This window comes from Leopardus geoffroyi, chromosome A2 (genome assembly GCF_018350155.1).
Source record: "Leopardus geoffroyi isolate Oge1 chromosome A2, O.geoffroyi_Oge1_pat1.0, whole genome shotgun sequence".
Lineage (NCBI taxonomy): Eukaryota > Metazoa > Chordata > Mammalia > Carnivora > Felidae > Leopardus > Leopardus geoffroyi.
The window spans coordinates 120,811,848-120,837,031 of record NC_059331.1 but is presented as its reverse complement, the minus strand read 5'-3'; the positions used below and the strand labels follow the sequence as shown (position 1 = coordinate 120,837,031).

The following is a 25,184-nucleotide window of genomic DNA, read 5'->3' as shown; positions in this document are numbered from 1 at the left end:
GAAGGTTTTCATTTGAATGAACTAAAAAAAAATCAACAGGTAATCAGTATTAATTTACCTTTGACTTCTAGTTAAATGTCACCTTCTCTCCCTTTCCTGTTTCATTTTTAAAAGAGAATTTCCTTATTTTGTTGTTCATATGGACTCAGTTTGGGGGACAAAAATATAGTCACTTCCTAGGAAAAATGACATAAGAAACCAATAGGGCCAATAGGAAAAACAAAACAAGATAAAACAAAACACTGGTCTGGAAATCAGGGGTCTGGTGTCCACTTTCAGCTTTGTGACCTTGAATGAGTCATTTTACCACATCTGGCCTCTGATTCCTTACTGCACAATGAGGAAGTTAACCTAGCTGTTCTCTGAAGGCTTCTTCTAGTTCTGAGTCCTGCTTTGCAAGTATTGCTTATTCCTATTAGACAAAAGCATGAAAGTGAATGTGCCTCCCTCCCTCCCTTCCTTCTTCCCTTCCTTCATTTTTCATTAGTCAAACCAGGTTAACTGCTATTAGAAAACAATCTTAGTGGATTAACAAAATGGAAGTTTACTTCTTGCTTCTCCAAGAAACATGGTCCCCTGTAACTGCCCAGGATAAAATACAAAAAGTTGGGTGAATGCATAACATTGTCTCATCCACATTTTATTCGTTAAACAAATATTCATTGAGAGGCTAGTATATGTCAAGTGCTATAGTTAACATTGGAACATGACAGACCATTCTCTTCTTATGAATTTTAAAACTAGCCAGGGAAATTTTGTTTTTAATTTTTTTTAACGTTTATTTATTTTTGAGAGAGAGAGACAGAGAATGAGCATGGGAAGGGCAGAGAGAGAGGGAGACACAGAATCTGAAACAGGCTCCAGGCTCTAAGCTGTCAGCCCAGAGCCTGTCGTGGGGCTCGAACGCACAAACCGTGAGATCATGACCTGACCCGAAGTCGGACGCTCCACCGACTGAGCCACCCAGGCACCCCTCTAGTCGGGGATATTATACGTGCATGTGTGTATGTGTGTAAACTACGTATATATGCAATATATATGTAGAATATTATTAATCCGGGGATTGAAAATAGTATCACAAGGTAATGATAGATAAGTTTTTTTTAGAATGTATACACAAAACATCATTCTCAAGACTTCGTGTGCGTATTTATGTATTCTGTCATTTAACCTTCACGGTAACTCGCAGAAGTGGATGTTGTTATTATTTTTATTTTGCGTATTAGGAAACTGAGGCACAGAGAGGTTAAGAGGTTCGGAGGGCCAGAAGGCAGTAGAGCCAGCTGCAAATCCAGGCTGTTTGACACCAGAGCCCGTACTCAGTCTTGCTCTTCTGAGAGCTTGTGCCTGACTGTGACAACGTTCCTCTAGCGGTAACTTTCTTCATACTCGCTCATAATTAATTTGATGAAAATTAAGGAACTCATGAATGGGGATGTATGAAGGCACTTTGTAAGCTGGGAAGCATTATAACACAGCATATTGCTTTCTCAAACCACACTTGGCCTCAAAGTCTTTGAAGGCTTCCTGTTGTCTCTTGCTTAAAGTTTAAATTGTTTAGTCCTTCACCAACTTGCCTCTCAGTCTCTATCTTCCCTCCTCTTTTTTTTCCCTGCCACACTAGACAGATCACCTTCCCAGAATGTAATCCAAATATTGTCGGCCTTTTGTCTGTCCAGTTTCAGTACATCAACCCTGGGTATCCTGGGCCAGCACTAGGTTAAATCACCTCTGTCCTCTCCATACTACGGCACAGTCAGTGCTAAATCGATGCTTGACAAATTAAATCAAAGGTAGAAAAGTAAGAGGAAGGGAGAACCGTAGATAATACAAAATTTGAGGGGATCAAGGCAGACTCGGGTCCCTCCCCCCCCAGGAAAGGGCAGAAAGAATGGTTTGCACAAGACATGTTCCTCTTGACAGTCTTTATTCTCAGAGGCTGGAGATGGCAAAGAACGATAGGAAACAGTGTGGCCTCCCCAGTTCAGCTAGAGTGCTTGGCTTATGCCTGGCCAAAAAAAAAAAAAAAAAAATCTGTTCAAAATGGAGTTATTTGGTAATGTTGTTATTAAGGTAATTGAACCATACCACAAGACATCTGGAGAAGGGAGCCCCGCCTGGAGAGGCTTCACTTAATTACTTTGTACTGGGGGCCAAGTCTTAGCATACCTTCAAAGGAGAGCTAAGGAAATAAGCACACAATTACTCAATGTCTTGAAATGAATACAATGGAAACTTACATTGTGGCAGATGCCGCTGGGCTCCCAGGCTTCTATGCGAAAAAGGACCTCCGTGCCTTTAGGGTGGTGGCCTGTCCACCTTTGGGGATGGATGGTGGGGTCTCAGCCAGTGCTTCCAAACATTTTTCATGACTTGACACATGGAAAATGATTAAATTTGCACAGAACTCTGTGCTAACCTGGAGGGGATTTGGAGGCATCATGGGGCTTGGAGAGAATGAATCTATTACATTCTCTTTGTATCATATAATTGTGATAAAAAAATAAAAATATTTAGAAAGATATGAATTCTTAAATTTAGTTAAAACTTCCAAATAAAATATTTTCTAGTGTTTTAAAATGAGAAACTCAAGCTTACTTCCACAAACCAAAAAAAAAATTTTTTTAATGTTCATTTATTTTATCGCTTCTCAGCCTTTTGGCTAAGATCAAGTGTAGTATCTGTTCTTATCAGTTTAATGTTCATTTATTTTGAGACAGACACAGAGTTCAAGTGGGGGAGGGGCAGAGGGAGAGAGAGAGGGAGAGAGAGAGAGAGGTTGGGGGGGGTGGGGGAGACACAGAATCCAAAACAGGCTCCAGGCTCTGAGCTGTCAGCACAGAGCCCGACGCAGGGCTCGAACTCACGGACCATGAGATCATGACCTGAGCCGAAGTCAGACGCTTAACTAAGACACCCAGGCGCCCCACCACAAACTTAAATTTTAATAATCAGATTTTAGGGCTGGAATGATTAAATACAATTTCTCAGCGTCTTTTTTCTTTTTTGACGATCTCTTCAAATTCGTGAAAGCCATCACAATGTTGCTCAAATTGGCGACTCAACACAACCTAGAAACATATTTCTAACAATTTAAAATTTGTCATAGTTGAAATGACTTGTTAAACCTGACATTCTTTTGACAAATACAATATTGAAGTTTTATCTAATAACGTGAAGGTATTTTAAATCTAAACCGTTCACACCAAGTATGTAAAAATCCCGATGAAGCTGTAATTTTCAGGACACACAAATGGGAATGTGTGAAAGCACTTTGTGAACAGGAAAATGTTGGACCACAACATGTTGCATGTGGCTCATGTAGGTTGGCTGTTCCTAAAATGGGACATCAACTGCACATGGACAGAAGTTTCTGGTACAGGGGAGGGCTGAAATTGAGGGTAGTCCACCAGAGTTGTCCTGCCAGGAGCCCCTATTAGACTTCCCTGACTCCTAGCCCCTAATGACCACACTGTGCAATCTCTTTCTTGAATACCTGGTATAAAAACTTCTCCAGCAGGCCCCAGACCACTGTCCTTATGGACCATGGCGGACCCCGCAGCCGGGCTCCAGGGCGTCGTGGCCAGCCTCACCACGTTGCCAACAAGTGCCAGATGCTTACCACCCCATGGGACCTCAGAGTATGTCACTGGGCACCATTCCTCTCTGACCACTCCACGAGGTGTTCTGGAAGGCCCCATGTGCCTAGCCAGAGGCCACCAGCCAGAAAGGCCTTGCTATACCAAGAGATAACCAGATCCGTTTTATGTGGCTTAACTGTAACCCACTGGCCTTATGCAACACAGCACGCTAGTTGGGAAGCTTGGGTCTAAACAAGCATGATGATCCTGTTTCCCACTATTGCAGCCTCTTTTAAAGCGGAGAGTGGCCCGGTGACCTAATACTGGCCAGGAAAACATAATTGGGTTGGCCAGGGGTAGGGGTAGTTCTGGGATAGTTTTTGTTCTCCAGATTAAAACACAGCAGGGAATGTGCCTGGTATTGATCCTTCTGCCTCCTTTCTTCCTTGACTGGGGATGTGCTCTAGAGGTTCAGTAGTCATCTTGTGATCAGGAGGGGAGAACCATGAGTGGGAGGCCAAGAGGGCTATAAGCTGCTGGTGCTGACATCATGTCATTTCCAGATCAGTGCCAAGCACCCTACCTCTAGATTTCCTATTACGTCAGAAAGATAAACCCCTGTTTGTTACAGCCCCTGGAAGTCAAGTTGTCCATTATTTTCAGTCAAAAGTGCGACTTACACATTTTATTATGTACCTTAGGACATGTACAGAATGAAAGGTATTAGAGTTCTTTATCCATTCATCAGAGTATTTAAAACAGTTCCAATTCAGGGAGCCTGGGTGGTTCCATTGGTGAAGCATCTGACTTGGGCTCGGGTCATGATCTCATGTTTTGTGAGTTCAAGCCCCGCATGAGGCTCTCTTCTGTCAGCACAGAGCCTGCTTCAGATCCTCGGCCTCCCTCTCTCTCTGCCCCTCCCTTGCTCTCTCTCTCAAAAATAAATAAAAACATGAAACAAATGAAAGTAAATAAAACAGTTCCATTTCTAGGCAAGTATAATGCTAACTTGGTAAACATTCCTTAAGAAGAAAAGTAGCATGACTATCCTTCAGTATATGTAGCTTGGCGGTCTAGGTCTAGGGAACCACCTCTAATGCATGTTCATGTGTGTGGAATGAGAATGGGCTACATCTGTTTGCAGTGACATTCCATCTCCTTTCCTCTATTAGTATGGCAGACGCTCAAAAGACTGAAGAAGCTCTTCTGGTGGTTTCTCATGGTAGTTCTCGGAATAGAGCATCAATTAGACCTTTGTGGCTTCTAAGAAACCCTCCTAAACTAGCTTAAGCAAAAGGAGAGATTTATCAGACGGACCTTGGGCTATCTTATGATAAAAATACGCCATGAGGAGGGTCGTGGTTGCAGTGAGCCATTAAGAACTATTTCAATAGGAAATGACCATTTCCAGAGCTCTCTCTCTGCTTCTGCTGATTTCCGCTTTATTTCTCTTTCTTGCTATAGACTGAGTTCCCTTACCTGGCAGAAACCTGGATCCTGGCAGGTCCTAAGTTTTATATCTTTTTGATTCCAAGCTGAGAGAGAGAGAGAGAGAGAGAGAGGCTGACTCTCTAGGCCCCCTATCCCAGTATCTAGCTGTTGGGGCTCCTATTCCATTGTGAGTTAGAGGCAGAGTATTAGACTAAGAAGCTATGGCCAGAGGCTTGGACCGTGGAGTCTCCTGGAGGAGCCAGATGATGGAGTGGGGGGGGGGGGGGGAAGAGAAATTTCCAGAAAAAGGTATGTTAGTGGCTATCTAAGTTCTGTAGCTAGTCACCACGGAAATAATTCCCACTTCACTCCATGTGTGTTTATACTGACAAAGGAGACAAGTGAGGAACAGAAATCTGTGTTTGTTGAAAGCCATATAGGAAATCAATGAGTAATTTGGTATTAAAATGAAAAACTATTCTTACTGTAGGTTGTTATATTCTTTTAAGGTCTTGTTCTAGTCTTCTTGGTAGCAATTCTTATGGTTTTTGTGGAGGCTTATTGATAAAAGCTGCCCTGTTTCCTTGTCACAAAGCCTTCTTTCGTTCTTACAGTACCTGGAGGGAGCTTTAAGACAAGAATGTTTCTTAACCTCACCCTGGAGACATTACGCTGACCTCCTTACAAACAGAAACACACTGGAATCAGGTATGGAGATTATATATATATATATATATATAGCCATGATCTTTCTTGGAAAGTATAACTGTAATCAGTCAGGTTAAGCAAGAGCATGGGAAATCATGGTAAACATGACAAACTAAAATCTGTCTTACTCTTTTTGTTTAATGCTTATTTATTTGTGAAAGAGAGACAGAGTGTGAGTAGGGGAGGGTAGAGAGAGGGAGACACAGAATCTGAAGCAGGTTCCAGGCTCTGACCTGTCAGCATAGAGCCCGACGTGGGGCTCGAACTCACAGACCACAAGATCATGACCTGAGCCAAAGTCTGACGCTGATCTGACTGAGCCACCCAGGTGCCCCTTTCTCACTCTTTTTGATGGTTAATTTTTGTATTTTGGATATTATGGCTTACAAACTGAGCCATAATATCCAGAAAATTTCTTAGCTTTGTAAAATTAGTTTTATCTAATCTTTAATGAATATTCTGTTTCAATTTCAAGCTTTCAATAAAACAGTAACTCACCAACCATTCATTCATTCAATCAACATTTGTTGACATCTACTCTATGCCCAACTTTGCATTAATCTCACTTTACTTTTTCCTCTTGGTATGTCTTAAGGGTAAATGACTACATTTCTATAGATTGTTTTAAAAATAACTACTTCCCTTTGAAATCATCTTCGCACTTCCTTTTTGGAAAGCCAGTTTTGCCCCTAGAAGTAAGAGCTTTCAATACATATAGCCCTGCTTCCCTAGACATAGTTGATTGTACTAGGATTAAATGCCTGACCCCATATGGTCAATCAGATTCTCTCTCCTGGGAAATTGGAATAGAAAGATGGAGACTGAATTGATGTTGGGTGTTTGAACTAGAAGACCAAAGATCTGCTGGAGGCTGAGGCTGTCATTTTGGAGGAGAAATGATGGGCCCACACAGAAACAATTAAGTGAGTGTACAAACCAGTTTGCAGAGACAGAGAGAGAAAGGGAGGGAAAGACAAAAGCAGAATCAGGAATGATATGGCCCAAGAGACAGACAAGCCAGAGAGATTAGTTATTTAATGACTTTTTGGAGTTGTTGGGATAGTTGCTACAGTACCAGGAGGGACCCCATGAGCTACCTCTTAGGTCCTAATAAGAAATCCACCTTCACTCAAGCCTCCTTAACAGGGTTTCTCTTTCTTTAAGTAGATTTACTCTAAGATTGATCCATATAAGCAAGCCAATTTAAGTAGAGAGTACTCATGTAATAAGACGTAAATGTAGTAACAGTAGATCATGGACTTATCAGTGTAAATACAATACAATCAAGCTTAGATACTCAGAACAATTTTCTTGCTGTAAGATTAGTAAGGAGTCAGAAATGTGTGGTGAAAATAAGATCTTCCTTTTTAATTCATTAAAAAAAAAAAAAAACCCATGGGCAGATCTCTTTCTGAGAAAGAGCAAGTCACTTACAGGGGACCTTTTCTAGCCCATCGGGTCTATGTGGATTTATGGAAGATGGCTGACAATTGCTACGATTCAGCCTCCCACTGGTACAAAGAAATGTGATATAAGCAAAGACACAGTACCTGGCAACATATTAAATGAAACTCAGTGGTTACTAAAAGATTCATGACTTAATTTTCAGGTTTAAACATGACCATTTTCAATATTATTATTATGTTTTTCAGGTCTACTATCTAGAAGACAATTTTTCAGATGTAATAATTTATCCATCCTTTCAGCCATTTTGAAAAGCCATCTCTGGTTGCCAAAAGAAATGCTTCTAAAGTGTGTGAGTCTAAACCCAGATTCTGTATGTTTAAAATCAGTACTTTTTTTCTCTTTTGTGGCCTAATTTTCATGCGTTTTGATAAAATCCACATTACTGCCATGAGAACAGATCTCACCAAGTGTCTTGTTTTCAATTGCTTTAAAAGGGGGGGCTCATCGTGCTCCAGAGTCTTATGATCTCATAGTGAAGATACTTAGGTTCCAAACCACAAGGCAGGTTGTTTTGATAAAACCTTGTTTTTGTTGGATAAGAAAATACGTAATGCAAAATTAAAACGTGATCCAGCAACCAACCAATAACCAACCACAAGAGCAAGTATAAGAAAAAAGGATGTTATGAAGCTCCAGGGACAGAGGCATGAAACATAGAATGGAGATTAGAGCTGTCTATCTTCAAAGTATAAATGTGGGATCTTAACATTTTTTTTTTTAACCAATAGTAATGGCTTTGAAATTGCAAACAAGGGTGGGATGGGCATTAGAAAGACTCTCTTGGGAACTATGAGTGTAGTGAGTGGTCTAAATGTAAATGTAACAGATGGGATTGCCATTAGAACAGCAATCATCCTCCCCACCCAAATTGTTTTTCTGTCCCAGTTTCCAATATCCTGGCAGGCTACATGGAAGACGACACATCCGGGTTCTTGGTTTTAAAATATGACTGCTGTGGTCACAGGACCAAGTGGTTGGGTTGAAGTGTTCTGAGATCAAGAAAGACGACAGAGGGGCGCCTGGGTGGCGCAGTCGGTTAAGCGTCCGACTTCAGCCAGGTCATGATCTCGCGGTCCGTGAGTTCGAGCCCCGCGTCAGGCTCTGGGCTGGTGGCTCAGAGCCTGGAGCCTGTTTCCGATTCTGTGTCTCCCTCTCTCTCTGCCCCTCCCCCGTTCATGCTGTGTCTCTCTCTGTCCCAAAAATAAATAAACATTGAAAAAAAAAATTAAAAAAAAAAATAAAGACGACAGAAAGGAAACAGAAGAGTATCCACTCGACAGGTGTTTATTGTGTGACCATCGTGTATGACTGCTCTAGATCTTGGGTCACAAGGGTGAACGAAACAAAATGCCCTTGTGCTTGAGGGGGTTTACATTCTACTTAGAGGAGACAGACAATAAAAAACAACTACATAAAATTGACCAAAGTCTGTTAGATACTGGTAAATGCTACAGAAAATAAAGTCTGTGCAAGGCAGGAGAGAATGAAGAGTGAGGGTGACATAATTTTATAGAGGATGGTCAGGAAAGGCTTAAGTAGTAGGGAGGCAGATGAGGAGGTGATGCTGATACTTGGGAGAAAACATTCTGCGTAGAGGGAATGAACAGCGTGTGAAAAGACTCTCAGGTGGATGGCTCAAGTGATGTTTGAGGAACTTCAAAAATATCAGTGGAACTGGAGAGGTATGAGGGGGAAGAAAAATGGTAGGACATGGGCTCAGGGAATTAATGGAGGGGCAGGTCATGGAGGGCCTTTACAGAACTTAGTAGTAAGGAATTCGGCTTTTGCTTTGAATGAGGGGAGAAGTCCCTAAAGAATTTTGAGCAGTGGAGGGACATGGTCTGGCTTCCATTTTCAAAGTTTCACTCTGGCTGCCAGTCAGGAGAGTATTGCAGGGATCCAGGTGAGAGGTGCTGGTAATTTGGACAGAGCTGTAATGGTAAATCCAACATGATGGTTGGATTCTGGCCATGCCGATGGATCAGACATTGAATATAAGAGAAAGAGGAGAGTGACTAAAAAATTAACGAAAGTAGTACAGGGAAAGAAAGTAGAAGGGAAGGAAGGGGGGCAGGGTTGATATCTGGAAGACATCGAAAGGGGCTAAGACTGTCCTTAGGACTTCTCTGGAAGCCAAGCAAAAAACTCCAGGAGTTGACTGCCTGAGTGGCATGTGCTTCTTGGTTCCTAGAAATCCTGAACGTGAATTTATGCTGGCCTTATTTCTTGATTATTAAAATCTGTTGACCCCCATGAGAAGTTGAGTCGTGTGGCCAACCCACTGTGACTGTGTTAGACTGGTGGCCTCAGGTGGGAAGTTGGATGGAAGAGGCAGTGAGAGGGTAGTGGTGGTCTGCGAAGGAGAAAAGCTCACCTCCTTTTGTCCCTAGATAATCACGACCCCGAAAGAGTAAGCTTTGGTTTACAAGGCATGAATGAGACCACGTGCAGAATAGATACCGTTATCCCCCAGCCCGAATTTCATCATACGAAAGTTACATGTGTTATTTGCATTTGAGTGCTTTATTATATTGGAATTGCAGTGATATTATTAACATTTGTACAAATGCACAAAATCTTGTCTCTTCTTGCTCCAAAGAGATGTAAAAATCTGACCTAGTTGAACAGTCTTAATGAACTCATTGTCCATTGATAACAATAAATGTGTTCACAATGCAACAAAAAGCTTAACATAAAATTGAACATATTAAATGCTGCAGCAAGTATTTACATGTATGTACCCCCAATTTTTTTTCTCCTTCCAGTAAGGAAGGTGGTTGCTTTACAAATAGACAGACACACATAAATGCTTTGCTGTTTACAATTACAAACAACCCCCCCAGTCCAGAACTTAAAGTGACAGCACCTTTTTTTTTTTTTTTGGGACTTCCTTAATTAGCACTTTGCATAATGCTAAACTTTTTTTTTTTAAGTTCCATATTTTGGACAATATTTATGTTCCAATTATCCTAGAACATGGTGTTTGAATTGAGCCATTTTTTTCCAGGCCTTTTCAGAAGATCCCAAACCCTATGTCCTCTCCAGGGAGAACATTTCAAGCTTATCATTTCTCCAAGACAAACCTCAAAGGCAGAACTCCTCTCTCCATGAGGCAGGTGTGATTTAGCAGAACGTAGAAGAAAAGAGGGTGAGTAGGTCTTCTCTTCTACTGGCTGGCTGGTTAGGAGGGGTTCCTTCTCTGAAATGCCCTCCCCTACAGCACTGCTGATACCTTCCATGATCTCCTGTCCGTGACATTGGTATTCTAAGGAGACAACTAGAATCTAATGAGCTTATTGTGCATAAGATTTTAATGATATACTTAAAGCTAATTTATTCAGGTTCCACATTCTCAGTCCTGAGGCTAAAATGATTCTGTTTTTTAAAAAAAAAAAATCCTAGAAAGTTCTATAGCATGAAACTCAATGTAAGAAATCCTAAATGCCCTAAGAAGAGCTTTCTACATCCTGGCTTCTAATGAGCTAGATATTGTAAGTTGGCTGAAATGTAATAGCTGATCATTACTGATTCCCCTCTGATGATAAGCTTGGAAAGGTATCAGAGTGTGCCACGTAAGAATATTAATCTTTTAACAAATGCTGGCAATTTGGCCTTACCCGCCCCCCCCCCTTCAACTTGTGGTAAATAGTTTCTTTTTTTTTAAAAATAGACAATTTATAAGGAAAAAAATATATAAACACTCTTTAAGCAATTTGGCTATAAGCATTACATCACTGAAAAACTCCACAAGAAATAGTAAAATATTTTGAGTTGGACATACACTTTTTCGTTTTCACAACATGATGAGCCTAGGGTTTTCTGTTCTTTTTTTTTCTTTGTTTTGGTATTGAATTTTACTTGTACGTTTATTGCTTCAGTGTCTTCTTGTCCTTTCTTAGATTATCATTGTAAAACAGAGGTGCTGTCCCTAATGACGTCACAAGGCAACATTGTATTTTTGAGACCTAGGAATGACACAGACAGGGCCACTGTTATTTCAGCAGCCTCAGAGAGACAATGGCTGGGACAACAGTCCACGTGCACCACGATGCACAAAAGAGTAAGTCTCCTGGCTCATTCAGGACACTTTGGTTTGGAGAATGAGATAGAAAATTCTTAAGTGTAGCTTAGCTGCTGCCTCACATCTGTTGCATAAGATAACATTAAAAAAAAAAAAAACATGCTATGAATAAAGGGGTAAAGAATATAAACTGGCTCTTCTTGGTATTTCCGTAGCAGGCTTCATCTAGGCTGATGTGAGGAACCCGACTTTACGCAAATGTACCTGGTACAAATATTCTGTAAAGTAGTTTAAACGGTGCAGCTCAGAGCCTTAGGGGGAGGGGGTGGGGGAGTTGGAAAGTGGGGAGCAGAGGCAGGTTTAAGGGCTCGGAGGGGGTCTGAGGGAGAACAAGAGAAACAGAAAGGGATCGAGAAAGCTAAAGTGCAATTTTAAAATATAAATTATCTTAAAAGCAGAAGAGAGACTCTAAATTGCTACTGCTTGCAGAGGCACAGTTTTATTCAAATTTAAATGGGTTGTTTCCTTTTCCTTCTCAGATATACTGCATAATGGAACTTGAATGGCTTAAAGCTAGGGCCCATTGTTTGGCAAAGGGCAAAAAGAGCACGAAGGAAGCTGAATAGCGCAAGGCATTCTAGGAAATTGGGGTGGGGTGGAGAGAAGCAGAGATGAAGTTGTTTTTACACTTTTACAAGAAAGTTGTTCCAGTCGTGGTTACTGATTCCCTTTAGCTGAACTCCGCTTCCTAAAGGAAAGAGCTTACTTTAAACATTAAGAAAAAAATAAAAAAAAGAGAGAGAGAAAGAAATGTGAAAAACAACACTGTTCAGAACATAGATTAAAAAAATAACTCACAGAGCAATAACAAAATCCTTGAAATTTCTATGCACAGAGCTAAGCGAAACATTTCCACCAAATGATGGAGAAGAGCCGTTTGAAACCCTGAAAAATGAAGATATACACAAGTAGAGAAGTTTATTATGAACTAACACTTTAAAAACAAGTAGATCCTACGGAAGAATACTGTTCAAATGGAATGTTTTAAAATAACATTTATTAATAAATATCTTATAAAATTCTAAATTAATAGATTCCTGTTCAAATTTTGCTTTGGTCCTTGAATTCCACTGTATACACGCATACATACATATATATTTTCTTAGATGGTTTTTATTAACCAGAAAGAAGCACATTCTATCCTAACTGGATGGCTAGTTTGAGAGCAGTTACCGATGCTTAAAACTCCCCAGCCAAAGGCTGGTCTTTCACCGCAGCCGGTTTCAGATTTCAACGGCAAACTCAACTAAGACGCTAAAGTTTACTTAACGGGCGACAAAAACCGCCTGCACATTCACCGTTGACGCCCCTCTGTTCAGAACATGTGCTGCATTTGGTTCCTTTGACAGGATAGGCTCCAAAGAGCATTTGCTCCAAGTAAGTCACCCTGATTGTAACAGTTCGTGCGGTGATACCACGCAAACTGCTGTCTCCCACAGGCCGCGTTAACCACTGGGACTCGCACACGCTGACACGGAGGGAGGAGAGAGATGGGTGGGGGTATCGAAGGGAAAACAGCTCCACACAGGCTTTCAAATGAGTATGTTCGCCCATGGCCAGGGTTTCCCTATACCCGCCCTGGCATCGTGTTCTGGGAAAGGTCTTCAGAAGGAACCCTTAAGATGTGGATGCCTCAATTTAGGGTCACCTGGTAGAAATGCCATCGGGTGCCCCTATCTAAGCTGCCACGTCCCATCACGTAAGGCAGGGGAAGCTTCGCAGAAATGTCCAGGTAGGCTGGCAGTGACTTCAAAGGCAGACGCTGCCAATAAAAAAACAAAAAAAAACAAAAAAAAAAACAACCAAAAACCAAAAACCAAAAAACGCAGGTGAATGAGGAGAGGCAGTGTTGCAGGACCCCTCCCTCCTCCGCATGGGTGCTCTGAAGGTCACTACAACGGATTTGTGAAGATATGGGTGCATGACCCATATCTAGATCGAGTGGGAGAGGAGAATGGGGCAGCAAAAAGATGTTTTCCCACATTGGCAAAAAATGTAGGGCAAGGAGGGATTTTCAGGCAGACTGATTATTCTACGGTCTGGTGAAGCCTGGACCTTCTGGTGAAGTACTTCTCCTGATAAGCCGAGTGTTGGATTTGACCAAGGAGCCTTTCTGTTCAGGGTTTCAAGAAGCCTTGACAACTAGCTGGCATCTTCCATTTACTGTATTTCCACACTGCTAATGAACATACCTAAAGGCCCCGAGCATAACAAGAAGACGGTTTATTCTAATTATACGTTGAGGCCCGTTTGCTAACGCGTGTGTGTGGTTGGTTTGCCTACTTAGCATAAAAAACAGACATAATTGAGCTCTATATAATGCACATCAGTCAAACTGTCAAGTTGCTGAATTAAGAAAACTCAGGCAAGTTCTTCACTACAGAGGCTTTCAGTTTAACAACTAAATATTCAATCAAGAGGCGGAGCAGAAGTAAACCATAATTTTAGTGACAGCCCACTTTCTGGACATTCTGATATTACCAGTGGATTTTTAAAAAATCCATTTCGTTAAGTGCTATGCATGCAGTAAAGAAAAAAAAAAGTTATCGTTCACTTAAAGCAAGAAATAAAATAAAACTAAAAAAAATTTTTTTAATCCAAGCAAACATTTCAATGAGCTCTTTTTTTTTCTTTTTCTTTTCTTTTTTTTTTTTTTTTAGAGAGACACATAGACGGTCCTAGAAAGGAGTTTTGAAAAAATTAAATTTAATTTCAGAATAGAGATATATCTTAAATATTTCTTAGGAAGCCAGTTAGGTTCAACCATTCAGCGGTTAAGGCTGGGATTCAAAACAAAACAACTATGAATTCAGTATTTAAAATACTTAAAAAAAAGATATGTTTGTCTAAAATATAATAGAAAATCCTTTTAATTTGCATTTCTTTTTTCTCTTTCTTTTTAACATTTTTAAAAATTTTTTTTGGTTTTTTTTTTTTTTTTTTTTTTTTGGTGTGTGTGTGTGTGTTTATTTTTTGTTTTGCTTTTGCTTTTGTTTTGATTTTTAGACCATATATCTAGTCATGAGTTTCCCTGGACACTCAAAACTTTCTTTTGAAAGCACTGCATACATGAAAAAAAAAAGGTTGATAAATACTGATTTAAAAAGTAAGTTATTAGATAAAACTGAAACTAGTTATAAAAATCATGCTTCACGACTCTCATATTTTCTTTTTTCTCCAAAATAGATTCTTATGCTACAGGGAGAGAGAAACACATATACACACACCCACATCCACACATGTATCTTTCCCTTTTTTGAACTCTTATAAAAGCGACACCTTTTGTAAAATACTATTATTTAAATCCCATGAACACACACACACACACACACACACACACACACACACTCATGTTAGGACGTCAAGCATTCAAATGGAGATGAAACACCAGCACCTGTCTACACTGCTAGAGAGAAACATTAGCCCGTTACTTGTGAGATGTGATATTAGCACACATTAGCACAGTAGAATGGCTTGTTTCAAGGAGGCACAACCGTGGTTCGGGACTATCTGCTTTTTATAATGGGCACGCTGATGGAAGTTGTTGAAAATATAAATCAGAATTATTCAGAAGAGTAGAGTAGCCATATCCACGGGATTCTTGCAGCAGCCAAAAAGGCTTTGGCTGTTCTGGGGCGGCAGTGAGGGGGGGTGTGGAGCTAAAAGCACCTCTACGGGAACATCAGGTTTTCTTTCTCTCTTTGTTCCTCCAGTAGAGCATGTACTTTCACCCACCAGAATAGCAAAGCCAGTTCCATAGGCTTAAGAAAAAAAAATAATTAATAAATCTTAGTCTATTAGCAGCTGATGATTGACCATTGTAATCTGTGTAGTAAATAGAGCCCTTCTGAATTATTATATAGTCTATGGATTTTTAGCCTTATAGACAGGCCATATAAAGCCGGTTGTAATTCGAGGGTGTGATGTTACAGCCCACATCGTAATTTGGACCTTCACAATCAAGGCGTATAGGCTCCCTTCCTTGGTGTCTCCACAGCTGGCGTTCAACAGTGTTTCACCTATGGCTAAGCCACCTTTTATTTGTTCTGATTATTAAAAACATTAAATCAGGCACATTAAACCTCTCTTGCTTACCATTTTATAAAAAGCAAGAGATGAATGAACTCCAGCTGTGGGTCACAGGCAAGGGAAGCAATGGCTAGATCCGTATTTTTTTAGATTTACTTGTGTTTTTTTTCCCCTTTAGGCATTGTTTTCTTCTTTACCTGCAATGCTAAAGGTGGAAAAATAAAACAGAAGAAAGTAAAAATGAAGAGTACACAGGCGGCCCAGGAAAATGTGGAAAAGGAGAGGGAGAGTGGAGAAAATTGGAGGGCAATTCAAGGAGGTGGACCAAGAGGAGGAAGAGAGGTGGGGAGATGCTTGGTGGTTTTATTTGGACATCAGTGGATCTCATCCTTTTTTTATAATAAGAGGAAGACAAATATGGAAAAGGCTCTGTGTTCATCTGGAATTCTGGCGACATCACAGCACAAACTCAACATGTGTTACGACATCATCAGACTCACCACCCAGTTACCTTGCATCCGTTTACGTGACATGTGGGCATGCCTCATTTTGGCTAAAAGCTGCGGTTTAACAAGATGCAATGTTTCAGGCAAAGGGTTGGACCGATAAGAATGAAACCATGTCTATATACAGAAGGAGTTCAGTTTATAAACAAGTTCACTGGTACCAGAAAATTGGAGAAAAGCACCAAAGCATTTCCCAAGCTGATAGATTAATTAATTGCATAACTCCCTTTTTTCTTATAGAACTAAGTATAAAAGACGACATTTCCATAATAACTATAAAAATGAAAGCCAGTCTCTGAAGGGCTGAGGAGTCTTCCAGGTCTGAGTTAATTCTAAAAATGCCCTTAAAGGAAAGGACGCATGATATGCGACAGCTCTTCTTGGAGGCAAGGTCTGACCCAGTGGTGGATTTTAAAGGATGGGATTCAGGTCTGTTCTGTGAGTGGTGAGCTGACTGAGGGTGGAGCTTCCCACCACCTCGCTCACTGCAGAGGAAGTGGTGACGGTATTATGTTGGATGACCTGGTGCTGAGAGCAAGCTGGGACGGGGCTGGCGGGAGGACTGCTCTCCGGACCTAGGAAAAAGCACACACACGCACACACCAATATAGCTCCTCTTGGGCGGACCTGTGGCCTACTCGGGAAAACATTACTAGATGTTTACCAGAAATGGAAGAGTTTCACACGTGTTCTCCTGGACGTTAATTTCAAAACTTTATTTTAAACTGTTGTCACCAGCTATGCCTTCCCACTTTATAGCTACAAGCAAAGCCATGCTTTCTACACCAGCAGAATGATTTCACGTGTTGGAGTCTTGGTGTGTGAACGTCCCCATTTTTGTATTTTCAAGTAGCCATCCGCATATCAAATGTGGAAACATACTCACATGTGGTGGGAGAATCTGTGTTGCTCAATCTAAAAAATTATTTGAAAATGAATTGACCTTCAGCCATGAATCCTTGCTCCTCCCACCATCCCCCACTCAACTAGCATTTAACTTCTTGACATTCCAGATGCAGAAACTGGGGTCTAGAGAAAGGGGTCCACTTTACTTATTGGAACACCGAGATAAGGTCACTCACTTTTCAGCCCAGCGGCTTATATACCTTACGGCATTGGATGTGATTCACCCAATGCCTGTACCCCAGCCCCTGGATTTCTCTGGAAGGCGGCTAGCCCACTGGTAGGTGGGCTCCAGCAAGTGATTTTTCTACTGGCTGCAGAATTGGAATTCGGTACAATTTTACAATGTGAAATGGCAGGGAAAGTCTAGCCAGAAATTATCAGGAGGGGCATGGTGATGGGCAGGGGTCAGAAAAGGGGGATGTCCCTGGTGCAACAGTCTGGCAGCCACTGAAGAATTCTAGTATGATTTCTGCCGGGGTGTGCAATCTACACTTTACTTTTGCTCTTTCAATAAAATCCAATGCAAAATTAGTGGCAAAAACAAAAACAAAAACAAAAACAAAAACAAAAACTGGACACTGAGAAAAGAAAAAAAAAAGTCAATGACTTACTTAGATATCCTTGTGATTCTTTCTGCATGGCTGTTATTGGACAGTCTTTATGTGTTAACAACAACTGTTTCAGCTGGGCCACCTCATTTTTCAACATGGACACTTCATTCTGGAAAGAGACATATCAAAGCCATGTTGAAAAGACCAGAGAATACAAGTCTCCATGCATTCTTAACAGTGACATTGGCAAACTTTCCTGTTGTGTCCAAAAGACACTGAGGATGATATTCAATGAGATTCGCCTGAAAACGTGTACCTTGCCTTTAACTTGGCCATCACATTTACCAGGGACTTTCTGAAAAGACCAGACTTGTAACTCAAGAGCTGAATCCTATTAAAAGTCCAGAGCACCCCCTTTAGGTGGCCAACTCTGGAGCCAGGTTACATGGGTGAGAATCTCCATTCCATACTTACTGGGGGACCCTAGGCAGGAAACATAAGCCAGCTGAGATTCAGCAATCTTGGATATAACTGTGGGGGGTGGGGGGGTAAAAAACCAATATAAAGTTTTTTGAGTTGTGAGGATTGAATGAGGTAATATATGTAAAACGCTCTGAATATTGCCTAGCACAACACTAAGCAATCATTGAATTTAGCGAATCTAGCTGTTCATAATAATCATCTTCACACTGTCTGGTAAGCTCAGGCCAATATTCAGTATGAGAAGAGTGAATGTGACACATGCATTGGGAAGAACTGAGTGGCAGAATTAGTGGCTTCACATTGAAATGTCCTCAGAATAAGCCAACTCATCTACCATCAGATTTCCCAAAAGAATTTCCAAACGGGCTGTAGTTCAACAGAGCACATCCCTGCCGGATACCTGCTTAATGGAAGGCATGGAAGCACACAGAACAAATTGTTGATCCTCTACTGGTGGGGTGAGGTCAGCCCAGGAAGGGAGGGGCAATGAAGTCTTCGCCATGATTAAATGAATGTGATTGGTTCATTAACTAGTTTGGCTAATTTCAGCCTATGAACTCTGCCATCAATATCGGGGTGTTACGGATTGCGTGTGTGTACGTGCGCGTGTTTCTTATTTACTTAGATTAGTGCCTCAAATCTCCGCTTTATGGAGTAGTTCACAAAGACAGATTCATGGCTTTGGAGAATAATGTGCTTGGCACCACTGTCTACAAATGTAGATGCAGAATAGATGGTTGATTCTAAGGTGCTTCCACTTGATAAAAGTAAATTGTAAACGTAGCACTATCTCAAATAAGCCATTTTACAGTTGTGATAAATAATACCCTCTCTCTGGCTAATGTTCGTTTGTGGCTTCCAGGCATTGTACTCCACATGTGGAGACTAAAACAAAACAAAACAAAACAAAACCATGCACACAGAAAAGGGTGTTCTAACATTGCTGTCATTACGTTGCATCTACACTTTCAATATGAACTTGGCTTTCTGGGCATGTATTTATCACCTAAAAAAGTAAGTTTGGGATTCTAGAAGTTAATGTAAAGAAATTTTTTTTGAAACGTGTTTTAAAGAATACCTCCCATTTCCAAATTCATTTGCAAATACATTATAAGTAACCAAATGTTGAGTAACATAAGGAACAAAATAGTAAGAATCTCATCTACAAAAGCTTTTCTCTTTCTTCTCCAAATTTTACAAAATAAAAATGCCTGAGAAATTAGCATTAATGATGAATAAATCACTTAAATGTGAAAATTGCATCTTCCACCTCTGAAGAAGTGTGGTTGGTAAAGGGGCCCGATCAAAGCCAAAAGTGACCCTTGTCAGTGGGACGGATAACTTTATTTAGAGGACAATTTATTTTAGCCTTAAGTACTAATTCTTTCCTCTCTTATTTTATGTCCATTTAAATTCACACAGCCTTCCTTGCTTTTCCCAGATTCCCTTTGCTTAAAATAGCCTGTGTAAGAGAAAGTTACTTTTAGACCATTAAATAGAAGGCAACCCCTGGTTAAAAACCAACCAACCAAACAAAACAAAACGAAAAAAGGAGAAAAAGAAAACTAAGATATGTGTGTGTGTGTGTGTGTGTGTGTGTGTGTGTATTTGGTCTCAAAATGAAATGTCATCTTATTCACATTTGGATTATAGACATAGCACTTTTCTAGAATCACAACTGCTAAGACACTTGTGTACCCTAAAGAGAAACTCTCAGCTGCAGTTAATGCAGACAATTGCTCGTAGAAAATGGAGTCAAGCTCCAATTGGTAGTAAATCCTGCCACACTTTTCTTCTGTGATCTAGGAAACAACAAATAAGGAAAGTATTTAAAACAAAACAGCGGGCGCCTGGGTGGCTCAGCTGCTTAAGCGTCTGACTTCGGCTCAGGTCATGATCTCGCGGTTTGTGAGTTCGAGCGCCGCTTCGGGTTCTGTGCTGGCCGCTCAGAGCCTGGAGCCTGCTTCGGATTCTGTGTCCCTCTCTCGCTCTGTGCCTACCCTGCTCGTGCTCTGTCCCTCAAAAATAAATAAATGTTAAAAAAAATATATAAAAAAAAAATAAAACAAGATTCTCTTGCTTTCTTACACTTCCAGAAGAAAAAAACAAATCCCACCTGGTGGCCATCTTGGAGAGGTTGACCTTAGCCTCTGCTTCTTCCCCAGCTATGTCCTTCTCAGTCTCACCTTTTCTAGGCAGTGTTCGATCTCCCAGGCACAAAGTGTTCATTGCCCCTTCCTTAAAAAAGCACTTTGGGGGCGCCTGGGTGGCGCAGTCGGTTAAACGTCCGACTTCAGCCAGGTCACGATCTCGCGGTCCGTGAGTTCGAGCCCCGCGTCAGGCTCTGGGCTGATGGCTCAGAGCCTGGAGCCTGTTTCCGATTCTGTGTCTCCCTCTCTCTCTGCCCCTCCCCCGTTCATACTCTGTCTCTCTCTGTCCCAAAAAAATAAATAAACGTTGAAAAAAAAATTAAAAAAAAAAAAAAAAAAAAAAAAAAAAAGCACTTTGAATTCCGTTCTTTGGCTTTCTACAATCACAAGGAGGTAACTGCCTACAATACTTGGCACACCCCAAATCATTTCACAATAAACCTTTTGCTTCCACGAGAGGCCACAATAAAACAGCACAGTGTATGTGGTGTCTTAGCCTCTAACCAAAGCCCCATACAAAATAGATAACTTAAGTGGCACTCTTTGTCTATGAATAGCAAAGCACTTCATTAGTAAACGAATACGTCGTCAGTATAGAAACTGAGGCCCTGGGAGGTTGAGGGTCTGTAAAAATGTAGGAACCTGAAGACTGCCATGATAACTGATCATCCTTTAAAGATAATAGGTAAATAATGACATATTTCTTCAAGTGATGTGTTAGCAATTATGTTATTTAGATAGGTTATGGTTGGAAAATGAACGCCAATTAATATTCTCCATGAAGAAGAAAAACCAGCCTCTTGTTTAGATCAGAAACACGTAATGACGGTGCTTATAAGGGCAAATTCAAAGTCTAATGGCCACAGAGGCACTAGAAATTCATGGGACAGCTTTCCAGAACAGGAAAAAGAGTTCTCAACAGGGATTTCAGAATAATAGGGGTTGGCCTCCCAAACCGCTACCCCAACCTACTGTAAAACAAGACGGTTGAATTAGTTCTCTAGTTCCCTCCAGCAAAACAGTTGTTTAGCCTTTGAATGTTTCTGCTTTGCCTTCTGTTGAGAAAACTAATTACCTAATAGTCTAATGAAGGACTTGATCTTGATTTTTTTATTCATTAATTACTTTGGTATTGGCATCAGTATTGGTATTTGGTATTCTCAAATACGCTTATATTTCAGGTCTCATATTCCCTGAGGGAGACAGTTTTTGCACCTCCTGGGCTTCCAAGTCTTAGGGCAGATTCCAAAGCGATATCTACAGTTGCATCTTAGTGCAAAACTTCGTGTCCATGGATGTGTCCATATTGTTGAGAGAGTCTGCAGCGCCTTCATCAGATCCCAGAGGAAGCCTCTGGATTAAGAAAGGTTGACAATCACTGCCCTAGAGAAAGCAGCGTGAACCGTGTGCTGTCCACATGCATAATCATCGTAGAGTCTCCATACAGACTGATAGAGGAAATGCTAGACTGTATTTTTAAACAAAAATCTTTTTCAATGGAACATAAGTAGAATCACCTTGAATTCATTTTGGAAGAGAACCACCAGATAGCAAATGTTCCAGAACGCACGAAAGAAATAAAATGTTGCCTGCAGCTCTAGTAGGGAAATAAAAACCAGGCCTTCCGGAGGCATTTTCTTACTCTGAATTACCTTGCTTTATGAATTGAGGCAAGTCACCAATTTTTTTTTTTTTTACTCCCCTGTGTGGGTGATAAAAATCGTTCTAGGTCTTCATATAAAAGTGCTTTGCTAAAGCAAAGTATGAATAATCAGTATCAACTCTCCTGCTGAAATCATCCCTTCATTTTTTTTGAAGCGCATTTGGGTTCGCTACGACTCTAAAGCAGTTGGCCGTTTAGAGAGGGACTGGAAGAGGCTAGGGGCAGCTGGATTATCTGTTCTTTAACCCATAAGGTTGTCTGGGGATGAAAGAGAACCCCTATAGAGACATTCAATACCATAATAGCCTTTAAACAGGTACCCCAAGAAGTCCCTAATAGCTACATTTGCAGTTTGGGGCTTTGGGGATACCACTTTGTTAATATGATAAACCCAGAATGCTTTTTGGTGCAAGCATTAGTCAGTGCCAAGAAAATAATTATCAAAATGGGCCCTACGGTAGAGCCCCTCCCCACTTTTTTTTTTTTTTTTTTTGGTAGATTAGGGCTGAGGCCAGGTTTGTTTCACTCTAAAACAAAGGACTTTCAATTTGTAAGGCAACAGTTCCCATCTGGCCTATTCTCTTGCCAAGTCCCAAACCTGGGCTCATGTGTCTAAAATTTCAGCAGCGACTTAGACCATGTGTCTTTGCACTAAAAAAGAAAAGCAATTATTTCCGTGGGTGACCAGATGATTTCCATATCATCTACTGCACACAAACAATCCACTGAGCACCACGGCAGTAGTTGATGAATTAATTCAGAACTGATCTAAGCCACGCTGCCGGAGAAAAGAACGTGGGTTCCTTTCGCTTCAGAATTTTCTACAGTGAAAGACCCCACAGCAGTGGGTTAGGTCAAGGGAAGACTTGCTTGGGTCATCATCCTACCACTTGCTGATTCTGACTTTTGGGAAGATGCCTCCTGTTTCTCCCTACATAACATGTCAGATAGGGCAGTTTCGAATATTTCCCTCAAATCTTATACCTGCATTGACCTCTTGGGTACAAATTTGTTGTGAGACAAGGAAATTGAAGTCTGGGAGTTTGATTTTGTTTTCTTAGGTCTGATTTTTCCAATCTGAAACTCTGCAGCCCAACTAGAAGGTTCTATGCTGGAAAACAACTCAAAAGTGGCAGCGGGCCATCTGAGACCTTGGATATTCCGTTTGGCTGGAGTTTGTTTGCTTAGCACCTTCCATTTCTGTTTAGTTAAAATTTGGCTCACTGGACCAGCCTCAAGAGAGACACCTTTTTCTTTTGACAAAGGTCCAGCAAGACAAGACGGAAAGGGTCATTCAAAGGTAGCAGAATCTGCATATCCTCTCCAGCATCACAAGGCAAGATGTGGAGTGCTCTGCGTCACAGAAAACACGGCATGGCTGTGGTTTCTGTCCCTCGGAAGCTAAGCAGTGGTTAGAAAACACCGATAATTTAGTTTTTTCAGAGACTGTCCCTTCCTTGGGCGCTGCTTTAATAACCAGAAATATTGGTGCCTGTTGATTGGCCCAAACAGAACTTTTTTTCCTGGTTTTCAGGGGCTAGAATGCTAGTATCTTTTCTTTCTTTTGCCAGTATGGCTGTACATGGTGCAAATTCATGGAGTAGGGTCTCGTAAAGGGGAAATTTACCTTATGTCTTTTGTAAAAGCAGTAATATACAGGCATATACCAAGTCATGAACATATCTGACCGCAAAGGAAAACCAGCATCTTCACTTTTCCAGGATCTCTACTAGTCTCTCCCCCCATCTCTCTCTCTCTCTCTCTCTCTCTCTCCCTCTCTCTCTGTTTTCAAGCTCCAGGACCACAGTCAGTATGCCCAAGTAATTCTGCAAGGGCTCATTTTTGTTAAAACTGATTTAAACATTTGTTGGCAGTGTTATGTGCCAGCTGGCTGTTCATGGCTCCTTCATCTAAGGCAGTGGTTCTCAATCCCTGGGTGATTTTGCCCCCACAGGGGATATCTGACAACGTATGGAGACTTTTTGGTTGTCACAACTTGGGGGTGAGGTAGAGGATGCTACTCATATTGAGTGGGTAGAGGTCAAGGGTACTGCTAAATACCTGCGAGGAACAGAATGCAACAAAGAATTATCAAGTCGCAAATCGAATAGTGCCAAGACTGAGGAATCATGCCCGTTTTCATGGTCCTGTTGCAAACCTCAGAACTGGTAGCAAATTCCAGGGATTCCCACACCTCCGTCATTGCAGAACCACTGGCTGGAACATTTGCCAGGCCCGCATGCACCAGAATTTTTATTTACTCAACATGTTTGTACAAATTAACTCCTTATTTAATAATTTAGCCTCATCCTTACTAAGAGTATCTGTGAAATTGAAGGTTTGATGTCCTAATTACATTTTTTCAATACACCTAAAAACAAACCCATGATTACTATGAATGTTAAAAGTGCTCGTCCATCTTCTACCTAGAAGCTTCTCACATACGACTGTGGCTGCTGGATTCTAGAACTACAGACTTTCAAGCTGGTGTAACTTGTGAGGTGTTGAGTCCAGCCATCCCACTGTGGCTTGACTCCCTTCAATCACATCCTTGCCAAGTGGTCAGGCTGCCAGTTCTTGGACGCTCCAGAGGTGGGAAACTCGCTCATTGATTCAACAAGCAGATATTGAGAGCAGACACTCAGGAGCTCACCATGTTAGCTTGCCACTATACTAGAAATAGGGGGTAGAGAGCAGGGGGAGAGGGCAATAAGGTAAGACACAAGCCCCCCACCTCATGCACATGCAACTCTAAGCCACTGGGAAGAATTATTACTTTATTTCCCCCGCATCTGATGTGTATGTTTCCTATTTTCTTTCTCATGTCTATCACAAAAAAGGATGAGAAATTTAGGGGAAAAGGTGAACATACGTATGCAGTCCACATATAACCCAAACTTTCTGTATACATTTTCAGTGTATACATTGGATGCTCCGAGGTCATTTCCGTTTAATGGCTTGAACACGCAAAAGCTTTGGGGATTTGGCAGCCTTATTGTTGGTTTCTAAGGATGCACAGAGAACCAGGTGGGGGAAGGTGAGAGTTACCTATGAACTATTAAGGTACAGAGTCTCCCCATCTGAGGCAATCTTTTCCCCCTTCCCTCCACTCTTCCGCCATTTTTTATGCTCCTAGAAAGCACTGGGCTATAATCCACAACTCTCACTGCTATCCCGGCACTGCTTGTCACATAATCTAGTAGGCCGCTCTCTTTCTGCTGGTGGAGAGGGCATTCCTTTTTGTGTGGAAACAGATACCCTGAACGCATCATCTGTACAGCTTGAAGTCTGCTGGAGAAGCCCTGGGCACTAGAGTTCCCTCCCCTTCTCTCCCAGAAATGGCCTTGTTAGAAACCGTCCCCAGTTGAGCCACTCATGAAAAGCAAAAATCCTGTAAGATTCAAGACATGTCAAGTTTGAAAATGAGATGGGAACATGGCTTTTCCCATAGAGCAAAACAATAACCATAAATATTCCTTTCCTCCATTAAACAAAAAAACATAGATAATCTAGTGTAAGTCAAAGCAACCCCCTCACTGGTGAATATAGAGAACTGCCTTATAGTTGAAGATTTATTTTGTGCTAGGCACTGGGAAAACTGCTTGGTAGACAGTAGTTCACTTATTAC

The 25,184-nt window shown here is 41.2% G+C and overlaps 1 protein-coding gene, 1 long non-coding RNA gene and 1 pseudogene across 10 annotated transcripts in view; 2 read left to right on the top strand and 1 right to left on the bottom strand.

The window, feature by feature from the left end:
- The window catches only part of LOC123606623, a 35,276-nt gene extending 19,698 nt beyond the window's left edge, over positions 1–15,578 (top strand). For all 3 annotated transcript variants that reach the window (XR_006716392.1, XR_006716393.1, XR_006716391.1), the window contains 4 exons: positions 5,627–5,720; positions 7,373–7,476; positions 10,195–10,335; positions 15,476–15,578. This is a non-coding gene — a long non-coding RNA (uncharacterized LOC123606623). The remainder of the gene's footprint in view (positions 1–5,626; positions 5,721–7,372; positions 7,477–10,194; positions 10,336–15,475) is intronic.
- On the top strand, positions 2,643–2,733 carry LOC123607815 (annotated as a pseudogene).
- CREB5 (cAMP responsive element binding protein 5) overlaps positions 9,692–25,184 on the bottom strand; it is a 402,224-nt gene continuing 386,731 nt past the window's right edge. For 6 of the 7 annotated variants that reach the window (XM_045495174.1, XM_045495172.1, XM_045495173.1 and 3 more), the window contains 2 exons: positions 17,321–17,429; positions 9,692–16,378 (listed from right to left, as the gene is read on the bottom strand). In XM_045495174.1, coding sequence (XP_045351130.1) covers positions 16,215–16,378; positions 17,321–17,429 — 273 coding nt within the window. In that variant the 3' untranslated portion in view covers positions 9,692–16,214. Of the gene's footprint in view, positions 16,379–16,689; positions 16,719–17,320; positions 17,430–25,184 lie in introns of all 7 variants that reach the window. The other variant, XM_045495175.1, reaches the window with a different exon arrangement.